Source organism: Microcebus murinus, chromosome 10 (genome assembly GCF_040939455.1).
Source record: "Microcebus murinus isolate Inina chromosome 10, M.murinus_Inina_mat1.0, whole genome shotgun sequence".
Taxonomy (NCBI): domain Eukaryota; kingdom Metazoa; phylum Chordata; class Mammalia; order Primates; family Cheirogaleidae; genus Microcebus; species Microcebus murinus.
Window position 1 is genome coordinate 15,423,021 of NC_134113.1, and position 17,492 is coordinate 15,440,512.

Genomic DNA, 17,492 nt, shown 5'->3' on the forward strand with positions numbered 1-17,492 from the left:
TAAAAACCAAAGTATTTTCCCTCAAGCTCTCTGTGTGTTTATAATAGGAAAGATGAAAGGGGCATGGAAAGAAAAAGAGGGAGATAAAAGACTTCATTCACACAGGCCAAACCTACTAAGCCAATTAAAAGTATGAAAAGTCAAGGTCTAAATGGGCTCGGGACAAGGAGCAGGTCTCTTCTGTTTTAAATAATTAACTTTTTCTCCTTTTTTGGATTTGTTTTATTTTAGTGAAGTTGAAGCTGCCAAAACTTCACCTGCCCCAATGGTTAAGCCATACAATTAAGCAGCTGATTTGATATGTATGCATTTCATTCAATGGAATAAATCCATTAGATTAGATTTTTGCCTCCACAATCTCTAGTACTTGTTGATTCATTTCAAATGAGTTGGCCTTCCCCAGCTTTCTCCTTGACTTTTCTTTCCTGCTTTCTCTCTTTCACTCTTTCTTTACTTTTTCTTTTTTTTTTTTTTTTGAAAACACCATTGCTTTTGTTTGTGGCAGTTTAATTATGGGATTGACAGCCATTTTAATCTCTTCAAAGCTCCCCAACTGCTGCTTTTCAGCTAATCCAATTATATCTACTCCACAAGTTACAGCCTCATCTAAAGATGATTAATTATTGATTAAGCCAATCAAAAAGCATTAGGAAAGATTTAATCTTTTCATAGGCTCTTATTTATTACATGGAGATTATGGCAAACATACCTGTTGAGTTGCTAACTCCAATCCTCCCAGCCCTAAAAGGTCATCAGTATACTTAAGAGTGGCCTTGAAGAGTCCCACGAACTGCTTAAAACTTATTTCTCACAGAAATGGGCATCACCCCCTTAAAACCTGTCTATAGCCAAGAACCGACATGGCAGCAGCTATAATGTTAGTGGGATTTGGATTAAAAGCAATGACTGGCCCCTTGCAGTTGTCCCTTAGGTCAGCACAAAGAAGATCTCCTTCCTGGGAAGGGGCAGCCACGCAACAGTGTGATGGTGGTATAAACACAGTGAAGCCTCCTGGGGAGGGGTGACAACAGCTCAATGATCACGGGATAAGCCAACAGAAGCCTAATTAAGCAGCCCTGGCTAACACCAGAAGACTACTTCCAAGAGTTTGAAAAATCTATTTGGGAAATGTGGATGGCAGCCAGGCTAAGTAAGTTGAGGCTTCTGAATATTACAAAGGAGGAAATGTGTTTCCTGATCTGAAAAATGGGGTCAGAATCATAGAACTTGAAGTTGGAAGGGGCCTTAGAGATCATTTAGTCCAACCCCCTTCTTTAATAAAGGAGACTGAGTGACTTACCCAAGGTCACTTATCTAGTAGCAGAGTTGGACTTAGGACATGGGTCTCCTGAATCCCTGTCCAGTACTCTTTGCAGCACACCGCATCTAGAGTAACTGCCCTAACTGCATTGGAGGAGCATTGTGACTTCATCTGTTCAACATCTGCTTAATAATAACTATGTGACAGGAACTGGGAAGAAAAGGAACACTGGGTATAGCTGCCGCCCTTGAGCAGGTAAAATAAATACATAAAAAAAGATAACTTAGAATGTAAAGGGGTAAATGCCATACGAGAATTATGAACAAATAACTATGGCAGCTCCTGAGATGAAGCATTGCCCTAACTGCCTGGGGAAGGCAGCACCAGTGAGGTGTCCATGAGGGTCCTGCACCGGGCAGAGGGCACAAAGCATTCCAAGCAAAGGAGACTGTGTGAAGAGCTCTGTATGGTCCCACTGACCTGTGTGATTTTTGCAGACCTTTCTGGATTGTGTCAGTGAGTTTATCTTTTCTATATCGGCTCTCATGAAGCTTTCCCTTCTCGGGGAAAAGGCCCTGTGTTTGGGAGTGGGAAGAGGTAAGGCTGTGAGGGTTACTTAGGATCCAACGGTCAAATGTCTTAAATGCCAAAGTAAGGAGCTTAGACTTTACCCTGTAAGGTGTGTCCAGTTAGGTTTGTTGCATAAGACAGTACCTCTGGCAGCAGTGTGACAGACACATTGGAACTGGTGGTAGAGAGACAAGTCATTAGGAGGTCATCATAACAGTGTGTGGGAGAGGAGACAGAGCTGGATTAAGGCTGAGGTTGTGGGAAGAAAAGGAAACATTTATGAGGTAGAGCTGATGACCCATTGGAAAGGCAAGGGGCTGGTGAAGGAGAATAAGGAGTGGAGTTATCCCTGTGTCCCCAGCTCAGACCAAGTAGAGGTGACACTATTCACTGGGGCTAGGACACAGGAGATGGAGTGGATTTGGTGGGGAGATGCTGGTATTTTGTAGGACATGTAGACCTTGAAGTGCATGACAACCAGGTAGAAATGTTCAGTGGAGAGCTAGGAATAATTTGTTTCCATGAAAACAACTCTTTAGCACTGATGCGCACTCCATATCTATATTTTATGATATACATTTTCCTAGTTCTGGTTGTGCTGAAGGACTTTGTGATCCTGGACACTATAATAGCTGATGCAAAAGGAGAAGGGGGACAGTCTACTGGGAATGAAACACTGAAGGATTAGAAAGTTCAGAGTCTAAAGGGACATAGTGAGGTGGGGTAGTGGCTGCAGAGCAGGGACAGGGAGGAGGAAGACTGGCAGATGGGACTAGAGAGATCCTACTAATGAAAGTGATGAATTACTGGCTACACAGACCATCAACCCTGAGACTGACACTACTGCTTCTCTTTGATAACGGGATGGTTCTGGAGCTAGCTACTAGCTTGTATGAAGTACCTAGCACTTTCTCATTTAACTCCAGGAGGAATATTTTCAAATAAGTCTACTGGCTTCATATCCCTATTCCCTAATCCAATTTTACTATGGAAATAATTTAAAATATTCTATTAGTTTTATGGCCAAATTATGGGATTTCGTTTACTGAACAAAGGGCCCCATATTTTAATTCTCACTTGTGAACTATTCAAGCATTTTTTTTGAGACAGAGTCTCGCTTTGTTGCCCAGGCTAGAGTGAGTGCCGTGGCATCAGCCTAGCTCACAGCAATCTCAAACTCCTGGGCTCAAGCAATCCTGCTGCCTCAGCCTCCCAACTAGCTGGGACTACAGGTATGTGCCACCATGCCCGGCTAATTTTTTCTATATATATATATATTAGTTGGCCAATTAATTTCTTTCTATTTATGGTAGAGACGGGGTCTCACTCTTGCTCAGGCTGGTTTCGAACTCCTGACCTCGAGCAATCTGCCCGCCTCGGCCTCCCAGAGTGCTAGGATTACAGGCATGAGCCACCTCGCCCGGCCTCAAGCATTTATTTTTTGGGGTGCTTTTTATCACCCTTCCATTAAAATGGAAGCTCCTCTGAAGGTATGAATTATTTTCTTTTCCACATGGCTCCATGCAATGCCTGGGCTTACTGACATTTCTGTAGGAAAGGTGTCAGTGAAAACTGGCCATATAATCATGCATTCGTGCAAATGAATTAAGGCAGCAATGTGATATGGAAAGAGCAAAAAGATCTAGAGTCTGAAGTCCTGATTTTTCCACTTACCAGCTGTGTGATCTTGGGCAAGTCTTTGAGTCTCAGTTTCCCTCTCTGTGAAATGGGGGTCACGATAATACTAGCTCTACCTACTTCTTGGTGATGATGTAAAGACTAATAGTAACAGTAGCAGTAGTAATGATAATGTAGATCAAACAGTTCTGTGTACTTTAAAGGACTCCTAAATATTTGTTGTTATCACTGTGATATAGTGAAGATCACATACAGGTTTTGGAGTCAGACAGACCTGAGTTCTAAATCTGGCGGAACCACTCAGCAGCCATAAGACCTTAAATTCTCTGAATTTCAGTTTCCTCATCTGTAGAATTAGGATAGGAATGCCTACCTCACTAAGCTGTCATGAGGGCAAAAGGCTATTATACATATAAAGTGTGTAGTGTAGTATTAGGGTGGAATGTAGTTGGAACGTACAAGCTGCAGTTCCTGTTCTTTATGTACTTATAGAACATGCTATTTAGGAACAAATGGGGGAAAAATATGCAGAAGCGAATAAAAGACATGGTCCCTGTCCTCAAGAAGCTTTTAGTCAGTTCAGAAGATAAAACACACACACATTAAACAATATTGAAAGAATTACAGAACAGCAGATCAACAAGCTTGAGATGATTAACAGGCAGAGCCCTGCTTTCCTTAAGCTTGACAGTTTGTCAATACACCCTTATTGGATTCTAAATTGGTTTAAAGGAGGTTTCTTATCCTGTTTGGGAGTAGAAGGAGAGGATCATTTACAGATGTGTGACTGTTTTTCCTTATGGACCCCAGGCTTGTTTCTCATACCCTCATCCTAACTTTTCTAATCTTCTTCCTCTCTGTCCTACAACTAGCAGCCCACAAATACCAAAATGAAATCTTTGAAATAGAGAGAGACTCGCTCCTAAAAGCCCTGGTAAATGACCTGGTTACACTGGACTGTTTCATTTACAATCTGTTGTATCGATCAGCAAGATGTGGACAGAGAATGGGAAGCTTTAATGAACATCACAGAAATGTTCCTTCACCAGTCACATGGGCTATGCACATGTGGGAGGGACACAGGAGACAGGAACGCCAACCACAAGCTCCTTGCACTAGGTGGGCTTCGGTCAGAGTGTATGGAATGATGGACATGGATTCATGGGCAGAAAGGCATCCCAGAGCAGAAAAATTAGTTAAGCAGAGGCACAGAAGCAAGAGTTAGTTGTGTGCAGGGACTAGCAAGCAGGCTGGCTCAGCTGAGGTAAAGGAAAAAGAAAGCTCAAAAGAGATATGGGTTACAAAAGAGGACTCATGGAGACGTTGAATCCTAGGCTACGAAGTCTGGATTTGAGTACAGATGTATTTTTGTCTTCTATTTCAAAAGCCTGCCCCCCCCCCACACTTTTAAGGACATTAAAAATAATTCATTACAAAGTTTAAAAGCTACAAACCAATATTGCTCTGACATATTAAAAAGAAAATATGCTCTACGCTTCAATTATTCAATTTTCATATCCCTACGTGTCTAGCACAGTGCCTTGCAGGTAGCAGATCCTCAGTATTTGTGAGCTAAATTTTGTTGCATTTTATATTATCTTGCATTTTCACAGAGAGAAAAGGTATGGTGTCTTATAGGACTTCTAATGACTAAACCATGAACAAGAGAAAAGCTACATCTTTGGGTAAAAGATTTACTTTCATCATCAAGATTTACAGAATTAGGAAAGGCGTTAACATTCTGTAAGAAATTCTGCATAATGCTTTCTAGGGATTTCTTGATGTCTACTAGACTGCGAGCAACTTGAGGGCAGAGTCCATGTCTTATCTGGCTGTGATCTGCCAGTATCTACTATACAACAGAGCACACAGTAGGTGCTCAGTAAATGTAGCATACATGGAGAGTGGTAAAGACCATTTGTCAGGAATCATTCTCAAATTATCTTAATCATAATTATTTCCTTGATGAGTCAATGTTGTCAGACATTCTGACAGTCCAGCAGAAATCAGGCCTCCTTTTTACCATACAGCCTGGATTTCACAACCACTAACTGGTATAACTTGGCTTCTTATACATGGGGCATCAGGAGATCTACATTCTGGTCTCAGATCTTCTGCTAACTTGCTTAGGTGTCCTTGGGCAAGTCATTTGCCTCTCTGGGTGTGAGTCTCCCCATCTATAAAATGAGTGGTTGGACAAGATGATCCCCAATATTCTACACTAATTTCAAAAGTCTAAGTATTAGGTTATTAAATCATTTTAGGTTTAAAAAACCACTAGGTTTTCTAAAACACTCATATTCATTATTACTAAGCCTTTATTTCTAATGCAGATATTCTAAACCTACGAGTCAAACACAGCTTCCTACCTAATTGTAACTGACATACACTAAGACCACAAACCCTCCCTGCAAAACTACCAGCAAATAATTAAAATGATTACAAAGGTAAATCAAAGCAATGGCAATGCTACAAAGAAGGATCCAAATTCAATCATGGCACTTAATAAACAGGCCATTTCATGAAGAGTTACTGGTCCTAAGTTATGAAGGTCCTATCTAAAAAGGATGGCTAGGTGTCAGATATATGCATATCATGGTAAAACGGAGATAATGTATATTGAAATGTGTATCAGGATTAAGATATTCACATAGCAACAACTCCTTCATACTTACCTTCAATGCTATACACAGGCCTTAACACAAGTTAAGACTGCCCTCGTATCAAAAAGTACAGTGATGTCTACTGGATAAAGAGCCCATTCTAGGCACTGTGACAGTATCATGGCGGGCTTCTCATCTGATCAGGCATCTGGCCATGGAAGAGATAAGCCTCCAAGAATGTTCAACTGGAACGAAACATCATTTAGAAATTTGATCTTACTAAACGATAAGGAACCATAATCTATAAGGGCTTGGCCAGGCAAGAGGACACAGATAAAGCACGTCCAAGAATGGAAACCCTATTTTGCCCCAGCCTAACCCTTGGGACTACTAATGGAAACCAAAAAATACTTTCTTAAAGATCTAGGGGTGGGAGATTATGGACTTTATACCACATTTAACATTTTCTGGTCTTTTTTTTTTTCCAGATAAAATTTTAACATTTTCCTGAGCCACCATTTCCCTGTAAGTATGGTACTGTGGGATGCCTGGGCTTATAGAACTTCTCAGAATCTTGAGAAGGTCCCATTTTTTTTAGGGCTTCTGATTCCTCTGTGACTCTTTCCCCGAGAAATGATAGTGCAGTATTGGGGTTCAGATACTAATATACCCAATTGCACATTACAGAATAGGTTGGATGTGTATGTGTATAAAACACCTTACTTGACCTGGAAGCAAGAGAATACTCTTGCCCGCAGCACATGTTTTTGTGCAATACAAACAAAGCATTCAATTCAAGTGTACTTGTTGAAAAACAGGACATAATTAAGCAGTTGGTAAAATGCATTCTTGTTTCCCACTTGCAGATCTCCCAAGAGTCCCTTCGAATTTACCTATACGAGTTTCAGCTTCCCGCTTGCCACTTAGCTTGATAACGACTCAAAAATCATTCCCTTGTTTTCAAGGGCTCTTCTTTCTTGTCTGCTCTGTGTACTACAGGGCAGTATTGACACATGGAATTAATGACAGGGTCTGTAATGAAACAACAGTCATGCAAACACCAGTCTGCTCTTTTGATAAAACAGCATGTTAGAGACCTATTCACCTCCCTCTAATTGAGTACTGCATAATAGTTCCGATCCTTTTATGTAACATATTTTGTTCTATGATTAGAAAAGAAGAAAAGGGGGGTAAATCTATGAGGCATTGCTTCCTTCAATCACCCCCTGATTAATTCTCCGTTTTTAATGAGGGTGGCTGCTATTTAGGCAGGTTCTGTTACATACTTGTTTTGTTGACTTCTGTACAATGTATAACAAAACGCAAGACAGGATAATTGGGAACCATTTCTTTGGCACAGGGATTCCTGCTCTTAATGTAAGGTTGGCTTGGAAAAAAGAACTCTGACATTTTAAATTAGCCATTTCATATTTAATTCTTTTTACATTTGAAAGATGGGGTGAGAAATTAGTATTTAAATAAAGGATTTTAATTAACAGAGCTTTTCAAAAATGCCTGTTAGCATGGAACCTGTGATAGCCCTGAGAAGGAAGCTCTGTAGTCTTTGCTATAATTCCAAGTCTGAGAGTGCATATTAAGGTTTTAGCATCACTAGAATAGTTCATAATCCACTGCAGTGCAATGGATTTCCCAATAACATGTGATATTCTTATAATTTTTTTTTTCTTTTTTGAGGCAGGGTCTTCTCTGTTGCCCGAGCTAGAGTGCCATCGTATCAGCCTACCTCATAGCAACCTGAAACTCCTGGGCTCAAGCCTCCTGAGTAGCTGAGACTACAGAAGTGTGCCACCATGCTTGGCTAATTTTTTTCTACTTTTAGTTGCCCAGCTCATTTTTTCTATTTCTAGTAGAGATGGGGGGTCCCTTTTGCTCAGACTGGTCTTGAACTCCTGACCTCAAGTGATCCTCCTGCCTCGGCCTTCCCAGAGTGCTAGGATTACAGGCATGAGCCACCGAGCTCGAGCATAAATGTTTTTAATTCTTTTTTTTCCTCACAAATTATAACCTTTAGGACTGGTTAACTTGTTCAGTTAGATACTATGAAAGTGGCCTCTGGGTTTGGACCTGACCCTTCACCTTTCATCTAATGGCTTCCTAGTGCTGACTGGTTGTTACTAATCTTTTACTAAACCACTAACCCAAGTAGGAAGGAGGGGTATGGTGGCTTTTCCATAGCAAATTTGAAGTCTTTTGGCTGCATCTTTCAAAAACAATTCTGAAATCCCTCCCTTAGCCCTCATCATGATGCTTTGGGATTGGGTACAATTGGGAAAGTGAATATGCAACATAAAAATATTCCCAAGACAAATGGACATCATGTATTGTCCACATCACCATGTCCTTCCACCTTGTAAAGGTAATTGGGGATTGTCTAAATAGTCCCATACAATAGCCTTTTTAAAGTCAGGTTTTATTAATGTGATCACATATATAAGAATTTATTAGAATATTTATATTCATTCTCCTTTAAAAACAATTAAAATATTAACAAAGAATCATAGAAATTTTACTGGTTTCCCTCATATAAAGCTTTTTTTTTTCTTCTTAAATATAAGCTGTTTATTTAGCACTTGACCTGGTATTTGAGAAGAGCTCAACTATGGAATGAAAAAGGAGGGATGCATGTCCTCCAAGTCTTAGTTCTTGTCTAAGGTAAATATGCTTACTATCTGTCTTTTGTGCTTTTCACTTATTTAAAATTTAGAATGTGTCACTTGAAAATAATCAGTCTAACAACAGCATACAATCTGGAGTCTGAAGACTGAGAACTGAGTCCTGGTGGCTGTCATTAACTAGATGCTTTACCTTGGGTTAGCCACTTAATCTTTGGTACATTTATTTCTTAATAATATACCTCTTGCCCTATTTAATTCACAGGGCTATTTTAAAGATCAATAGATATAACGTATATGAAAGCATTTTTTAAACCTTAAAGTGCTTATGAGTATTAGTCCTTTATTACTGTTCTCATTTCTGTTAGAAGATAGCATGCAAAGCTTCTAAAAATTTGCTACTCCACATTAAACAGCATTGTTAAGAAAATATAGAGAAAGAGGTTAGGGATAGTGCTGGAAGAATAAAATTCACTTTTATCCTTAAGTGACAATGTTCTTTATTATTTGTTGGTAATTTATTTATAGAACTTTCCTACCCTTTTGTTCAAATTAACAAAATGTTAATAAGAAGTCAGCATGCCAGCTGACACTGTTGAATAAAGTAGTAGAAATAAAAGTTCTTAATGTTCTTCCTAAATAGGAAGACTTAAAGAGTGAAACTAAGACAGCAGACAGGCAGTGGAGATTTTTCTTACTTGATGTTTCTCTAATAGTCAAATGCCATTTATTTCAGCCTCTGCTTTAACCAAAAGGTCAAAGTAGTCACTTCCACTACAGATCTAAACGGCAATGACTACCAATAGGCAATACAAAGGTATCATGACATCCTACTTACATACATCTAACCATTAACAGCGTCCTCTATAACCTAAAGATATACAGTGTCAAGCTTTTCAAATTAATCCTCCCTTGCCACTTTTATGGTATATTAATTAAACTGGATCCAAGCCCTCTTAATTGAATTTCCAAGCAACCTTACGGTGTATTTTAGTGATAGAGCAGTGCTGTCTAATAGAAATAGAATATAAGCCATATGTATATATAATCTTAAATGTTCTAGTAGCCACACTGAAAAAGGTAAAATTAATTTTAATAGCATATTTTATTTAACCCAATATATTAAAAAATTATCACTTAAACATGTAATTCATATTAAACAATTAATGAGATATTTTACATCCTCTTTTTTATACTAAGTCTTTGAAATCTGATTATTTTACACTTATAGGACTTCCCAATTCAGACTAACCACATTTCAAGTGCTCAATAGTCATATATGGCTAGTGGTTACTATACTGGACAGATCTAAAGGATTTTCTGATGGAAACAATTAAGATCTTTATTCCTTTTTATACCTGCACTAGATCTTCCAATGCTTTAAAAATTGGATCATGTTTCTGAAATGTCCCTGAAAAGCATTTCCTTGACTAATTTATCACAAAGGTAGGTGTAATCACAGATGATATTTTTGTAAGGATATATAAGATTACTTAATAAGAAAAAATTGTTACTTTTTAGTTATAAATCACCTGTCTCAGCCTTAGTAAGTTTAAAATTAGTCTTTGGATTAAAGAGAAGTATTCCTGTATTTGGTGCCTGCATTTATTAAGAAAGCCATGTCCCATATAGTACACAATGGCTGGCAAAAAAACCAAAAAAACCACAACAAAAAAATTACTGGCTAAGGAGATGTGAAAAGGAAGAAAAATGGTAGGACAATTTTTATTTATATAAATGTTAAAACATAGATTTTGATGGTAGAATATATAAGCAAAGAGGCAATGGACCTTGATAAGTAGGGATGAGGGTAAGGGTAGAGGATTAATCAGTTCTAGTTCCAATTAAGAAACTAAAGGGGATTAGAGAAGTCAAAACAAAAGTGTAAACTGAAATATTATTTCCCTTGGTTAGTTTAAGCTTAAGCCAATCAATGCTCTCTCCCCTTTTTTGGAGGACACACCATTACTGTATACAAGTTGTGTGCTGTAGCTAAGGCAAAGGCAATTGTATTAGCCACAGTGGACTTGCTTAACCATATAAAATCCCCATTCTAATCTCCTGCTTAAGTTGCAGGGGTTTATTTTTTTCCAAGTCAGACAAGGAAAAAGGAGGTCAAGAGATAGGCATATTTCATCCCCTTTTCCACCTCTGCTCTCATATTAAAAGTGTCAAATTGAAACTTCCTATAATTTCATATCTCAGGTTTTAATGCTTATGTTTGATACATATTATAATGATTATTTTATATTAAAGGAATTATATAACTCAAATTTAAATTAGCCGGTCATGGCCCAAAGTACTTTATGGAATTCCTTTTCAGCCCTGAATTTTATGACATCTGGCCAAGAAATGGAACCAACAAAGTATTATACTTTAAAGTCTTAAATCATGTAGGTTGTTTTATAGAGCAAAAACCTGACCCTTAAACTTGGGGATCAGCTGTTTTCATTATTTCCTCATCACACACTATGAAACCACAGGGTACAAGGCACTGTACTAGCTAGACATGATGGGATTTATAGTGTTCAGATCATTCTCCAACTCTTAAGACCTCCAGGTACACTGCCAATCCCCTTATCTACATCTGTCACAAATATAATCCTTATACTAAAAAAATAAAAAATCACTTGGAATACTCTTAAGTCAGTTGGTACTCAATGGGAAGAAAATATATGAGCACTAATCTCTTCAGTATCCTTGGAACTCTAGCTGAGAGAAAGCTGCCAAAGTGGCGGTGAGCCCCCTGAGGCAGTGGCTATGTTCAGCATGGAGGCAAGACGGAAATGTAATTTTAAGTTTTACATTGGTGGTTTTGCAATTTTGGCAGTGAATAACATCTATACCCTACACCAGGCTCAGTAACAGTACTTGGCATGACCAACCTTAGTCATCACTTTGGTAAGTGCTTTGGCACGGGCCACTGATGCTAACCACCATCCTGGTGCAGGTCCTTCACATCTGCTCTCCTATGGATGGAAAAAAGGAAGTGTCTAGTGTCCATTCATTGGCCACGTCACCTCCAATCCTATCCTTTTACTCACATGCCTTTCAATTCAGGTACACAAGAAAATGATTTCATTTTGAGAAGGAAAGTTAATCAGACAAAGCTATAGTACACTCTTAGCACAGTAAAGACTTGGTTGAATGCAGAACATCCTAGAGTGACAGCTGAGGGAACTAACCAATAATACAATGCCGAGAGGATGATTAGGAAGTATTCTGGCAAACACTATAACAGACAGACACAGTAGCACAGTGGACAGAGCAAAGGTCTTGAGGTCTAGAAAATGAAGTCCTAGTCTAACTTTATTATGAAGTCAGAAAGAGAATGTATGTGAAAGTGTTTTGTAAACTGTAAAAAGGAAATGAATTTTCAGTCATTAGCTTGGACATGTTTTAGGCAATTCTTTGGTACTTGCTTCCCCTAATGAAAAATTTGATAACATATTAAATAATAATAAAACAACCTGAGCTCTTTGGAAGAAAGATGCAGTATGTGAATACCAAAGATTTATTAACACGATTGAATTTCCCTCTACCTGGAATGGTCATTTGTCCATTTTTCTATTAAATACCTCTTAAACATCTAGGATCAGCACAAATGCTACTACCTTCCCTGTGAAACATTCCCCAAATCATCCAGATAGAATGAACTGCTCCTTTTCCTGGGTGCTTACAGTTCAACACAGACCTCATTTTTTTCATTCTTTCCTTCTACCTTGTATGGATTACAGCCATTTCCTTTGCCCGAATGTAAGTTTTCCAAAGGCAGAGACTCACATTTACCTCTGAATCTCTCAGCTTCCTAGCACAGTGCCTTGCACAGAGTAGATGCTTAGTAAATGTTCCCTGAATTGTACTGAATTTGGTCTACTTTGGCTTTATGGCATCTTTTTTACCTCCAAAAAAAAGTGAAAAGGGAGAAGAAACTTAAGACTAATGAGGAATACAGCACAACAAACATGTAAGACGCATAAAGAATGGCTTCCTTCTTTGCATTCCTGCTTTGGAATGCCCACTGCTAATCTTCACACCGTGTCATCATTGGTGGTTATTAGTGAGAGCAAATGTTAGAAAGCACACAAAGGCAGACACTGTAAAACACCCACTGCACGTCATGCAAAAAGTCTACATGATTTAGGACTATTCTCAAGGCTGCCTTTTGCTTCAACTTTAAATGGCAAAATTGGTACCATCAAAGATAACATATGTGCTCTGCTTTACACATGCAAAAATCAGTATCACCTTCAGTTGGGCATCTGCTGGGTGTTTCGGGTAAGTATGCATCTTCTTTGAGGCATAGTTTATTACATCAGGTGGAAGCTTGGGTTTTTCAGACTTGATGTTTGTGTATTTATTTGTTGGCAGCTTCTAGAAGATGTAGATTCTCCTGAGATTAAAAGGAGAAGGACCCAGCACCTTTGCTTTCTGTGCCTGTGATAGGGATGCCTTATGAAATTGTGGTGTCTCTATCAGTAAGCCAAGTACCTGGATTACATTACATTGTCTTAGGTAGTTCTTTCCCCCATCTTCCATTTTTCCCAGTTTGGAGTTTACTCATCCAGGGTAACTGGGACAGTTAAACAGCATCTGTATTACCTTTAAAATCTCATGTTGTTGGTCAGAATATGAAACTTATGCAACTTAACTGGTTTATTGTCCTAATATACTAATATGCTCCACATAGGATGAGAACCAGCAGAGTCCATCTGGTAGAAGCTGGAAGGGGAAGTGCTAGCAAGGATCTAACTGTTATACTTATGCTACTATGTTTCATTAGCTACACCAGATCCTTCTGGAAGTAGCTAAGCACACATCTTATTTTTATATGTTAATTTATAATTTGCAAACATTCTGCCTCCTATAGGTTTGCCCTATCAGTATCTTCTCTGTGAATATTAATTCCTCTTGGGAAGGAACATATCTGTTCTATACAAAGGTATGGAGAATGTAATTTGCAAACAGTCAACAATGTCTTTTAAAGATCGTGAGCATAGTCAGCTGTAAATTCTAACCTTCTTGAGAAAGGATGAAAACTTAAAAGGGCTAGCTGGAAGTTACTGAATTCTAGTCACACTAGCTTTATAGATAATGAAGCCACTTGCTTCTAATTAACTTCTACCACATTGCCAGCATCATCTGAAAAAAGCTAACACTCTGCAGAGTGTCTAAATATCTGTACTTGTCACACTCCCCACATCAGTCTGTTGTTGTCCATTTCAACCCTAAGCCTTGTGCTGTGCCCTTAAACTATGCTTGGTTCTTGTTTTCTCCCATTTGTGGTTGGCTTTCCCATTCCAACTGCTACTTCTCTAACTGAGGGATACTAGCTTTTACATAGTTATTGTAAAAAAGGAAACGACCCGAAGAAATTAATCTTTAAGTGGCAGCTGCCACCAACACACAGAAGCATTCACTCAAGATGGCTTAAAGGAGATAGTGACTTAATGTATGACTGGAAACTAGAGCAATTCAGCCAAGTATGAAAGGAATTGTTTTTCTAATAACTCCTCTGAGATGACTAGTTGCTGATTAGTATATATTTGATTTAATTATTTTCAAGACTAAAGGTTATTTTTGGGAGTGGAAGGAGGTGTGAAGCAAGAGGGGAAGGGGAAATTGTGTTTTAGAATACCTAATTAATACAAGTGCCTGCTTTCAGAAAATCCTTCATTTGAGCTATTTCTTTTAACTTTTTCCTCCTGGGTGCATGACATTTTAGGATTCTTGGTTTCAGCAGCAACCCAAAAAGGCATAATTGCAAACTTACACATAAAAAATGAAAAGAAAAAAAAAAGCATCATGGTTTGTAACAAAAACCAAAACAGACTAAAACAAAAATACAAGAAGCAGCAAAATCATTGGATCTAACTCAGAGCATCTTTTTGAAGACAGGGAGGTTAGTTGGTTAAATATTACAGTGATCTGGTAGTTACTATACTAGCTTTGAGAGCTTAAATGTTTAAGAATGCACATCCAGAAGCGGCACATGTAGAAAAACCATGGTAGCCAAGAGATATCTGAACTACTGCTGCCTGGGCCACCCTGTTCCAATCAACATGGATTTCCAGTGTTGCTGTTCTATGGTAACTCTCAGTGAGAGAGACAAAGAAATAGAACATTTTTAGAAACCAAGCAAAAAATGGATGGGAATACAATACCTGGAAAGTTTATCAAGCATGTTGACAAGTTTCATGGCTTCATATTCTTTTTGTTCTTCTGTCATTTCATCTATGGGGTTTGGCATTGGTTCCTCTAAATGACCAGTGATAAGATTAATGCTACAAAAAGAAAAAAAAGTTATGCTGTATGTTTTAAAATTATGCTCTTTCTATACTTTTCTGGTCCAAGTTTTAAGTTTTAATAAGAAAGAGTATAATAGCCAAAAAATTGGCAATAATTTTAATAGTAATTTTATAGTATTGAACTGTGATAGGAATTCCTTAAAAATTGACTTTTCTACTAATTTGCTGTGGGAAATGGGTTATATATATATATATATTTTAAAAAAACTAAAAATGACTTGCCAACTTTTTTTATTTTTTAAAAGGCATGGCTGCTTTTTCAAAATATAAAATTTGATTAGTGCCGTTAAGATAAATATCCTTGGATGCACAACTTATTAATTATAAGGGGACAAATGATTTCAAAGGAGAAATGTGGAAATCCATTTTGTGATACAGCATAAAACAGACATAAAAAAATTGGAAAAATGATGACAGAGGCTGCAATCTGGAAATAAAAGCATGCCAATTTATAATCTCAGGAAATTAGTCCATTAGTGAGACCACAGAGGGTAATGAGTGTTTAAATAATAAAAGATAAAGCAGAAGAACACCTTTTAAGTTTGATCTGCCCTAGATATTAAAAAAAAAAAGGAATGAAATCTAGCCGACGAAGAGACAGGTAGATGGTCCTGGCTTTCTGGAAATAGATTTAATGCAGTACTTAAAATGAATACTTTGCATAAAGTGTAGAAAGTTCTAATACCAAGCAAACTATTCTCTTAGCTGTAGTTTTTGAGGAGAGGAAATAAAAGATAACTCTTTTAATAGTTGGCTAAATATCTGTAGCAAATGTTTTTCTGGAGAAGCAGATAAGAGGTTACAGTATCTTGTACAAGCCAAATACACAGGGTTTGTTTTTAATGATCAAATTAAATATGCTTGCAAATAGTAAATTGCTCCTAAATTGCTTTCCAGGGTCTACAAACACAAATGCTTTCAGGGGCCAACCCTTTAGGATAAACAAATGAGTGAGTAGGTCAAATGTAAGCAATGGGGAAGTGTTGGAGACTAGGGAAAACAGTGCCAGTCCAAATTTCTAAAAAATGATGTTGGCCAAAACAAAGATAGTACGATCAATCAGATCCTCTGGCAGCCAGCTTGCAACCCCTGTGTGAGACTTTTGCTGGGGCAAGTTACTTTATTGACCAGGGCTTTTCTCATTTGGAGTAAAAGCTAGCTCATGACGTACCGTTATTTGTTACTATTAGATTTCCTTTTTTCTACATTCCTCAGAGGCTACATGACATACAGATTCTTATGGAAGGACTGAGTGCTCACCATCCTCGAAAAACAGATTTAAAACCTGTCTTGCCATTCTTGCTTAAGACATATGTCTAGAGCCATGGTTAAAAAACGTTTTTTATAGCTGGGCACAGGGGCATATGCCTGTAGTTCCAGCTACTCGGGAGGCTAAGGCAGGAGAATGCCTTGTGCCCAGGAGTTTGAGTCTATCGTGGGCAACATAGTGAGATCTCGTCACAAAGAAACCTTTTTTCCTCTCAGACACTCAACATATAAAATGGACAAAAGTTGAAATGCTCGGGCAGAAAGGGGATAGAAATAGCCAAGGAGGGGCCTAGAACCCCTTTGTCTTCCACCTACTTGTTTTATCTTAAGGCAGCATGAAAACCCACAGGTTGTCCTTAGTTATACAGTAGAGTCACTTGGGAAACTTTAAAAACTTGGGCCTCACCTTAGACCAACTATATATGTATGTGTGTGGGTTTTTATTTTATTTTTTTTACATTTTCCAAGTGATTCTGTTATACCAAGAGGTTAAGAGCCACTGAGCTAGACTGCCTGCTTCAGATATTCCCTGTGTGCTATATTTCCTTTCCTTTTTACAGGTGCTGGTAAGAGAAGCGAAAAAGCCATCAACAAAAATGCTTACTGGGTCATCATATTTCCCTGAAGTCAAGAACAAAGAGGACTCAGACAAGGCTTCTGAGAATTATGGAGATGCAGATGCCACACTAAAAATGCAATTCCACCATCCATCTTATTTGCTCAGGCATGTAACAAGATATCTCTTTTCACTGGTTTCTCTTCTGCCACCTACTAAATTAGAAAAACAACTAGTCTTATAAATAAAAGTACTGATTATAGATACATACAATCAGGCCTTAGGAGAATAAGGGAAGGTAGAGGTATTAACTTTGTAGATCGTGCTTATTTGACTCTTGAGAGAAGGCTTCTCTCCTCAAATTCAATGGAGGTATGATTTGAAAAATCAGGTCTGTAGACTGTTTTAGGATATAATGACATTTGCATAAGTGAGCGTGTTCCTCAGGGGAAAAATGTGTCACAAGGACACACTGGTAAGCTCTGTGGTATTGTGGATACCACAGCATACAAAGTCAGGATATGAATTCCTGGATTAGGACACATTCAATTTTTTCTTGGTTCTTTTAAGAGTTTAGTGGAAATGATGTCCCTTTTCCGTAGGCTTGACCCCTAGTTCCCTGGCTGATAAAATGATTTAACATCTTGATCTGAA

General features: G+C 38.2%; 1 protein-coding gene and 1 long non-coding RNA gene across 10 annotated transcripts in view; one reads left to right on the forward strand and one right to left on the reverse strand.

The window, feature by feature from the left end:
• RIC8B (RIC8 guanine nucleotide exchange factor B) overlaps positions 1 to 17,492 on the reverse strand; it is a 109,724-nt gene that overhangs the window by 1,486 nt on the left and 90,746 nt on the right. For 2 of the 8 annotated variants that reach the window (XM_012772773.3, XM_076007063.1), the window contains exon 9: positions 14,870 to 14,989. The exons of 2 other annotated variants lie outside the window; for them this stretch is intronic. In XM_012772773.3, coding sequence (XP_012628227.1) covers positions 14,870 to 14,989 — 120 coding nt within the window. Of the gene's footprint in view, positions 1 to 6,144; positions 11,675 to 14,869; positions 14,990 to 17,492 lie in introns of all 8 variants that reach the window. 4 more of the 8 variants (XR_001156052.3, XR_001156051.3, XR_012921386.1 and 1 more) reach the window with 4 other exon arrangements.
• On the forward strand, positions 1,598 to 17,282 carry LOC105875618 (uncharacterized). Of its 2 annotated transcripts, XR_012921388.1 has the most exons (9): positions 2,255 to 2,312; positions 2,962 to 3,063; positions 6,561 to 6,597; positions 7,772 to 7,873; positions 8,649 to 8,745; positions 10,073 to 10,151; positions 13,576 to 13,647; positions 15,911 to 15,963; positions 16,843 to 17,282. It is a non-coding gene; the product is annotated as an uncharacterized LOC105875618 (long non-coding RNA). The 2 variants fall into 2 exon arrangements; XR_012921387.1 differs by lacking the exons at positions 2,255 to 2,312; positions 2,962 to 3,063 and adding an exon at positions 1,598 to 1,777.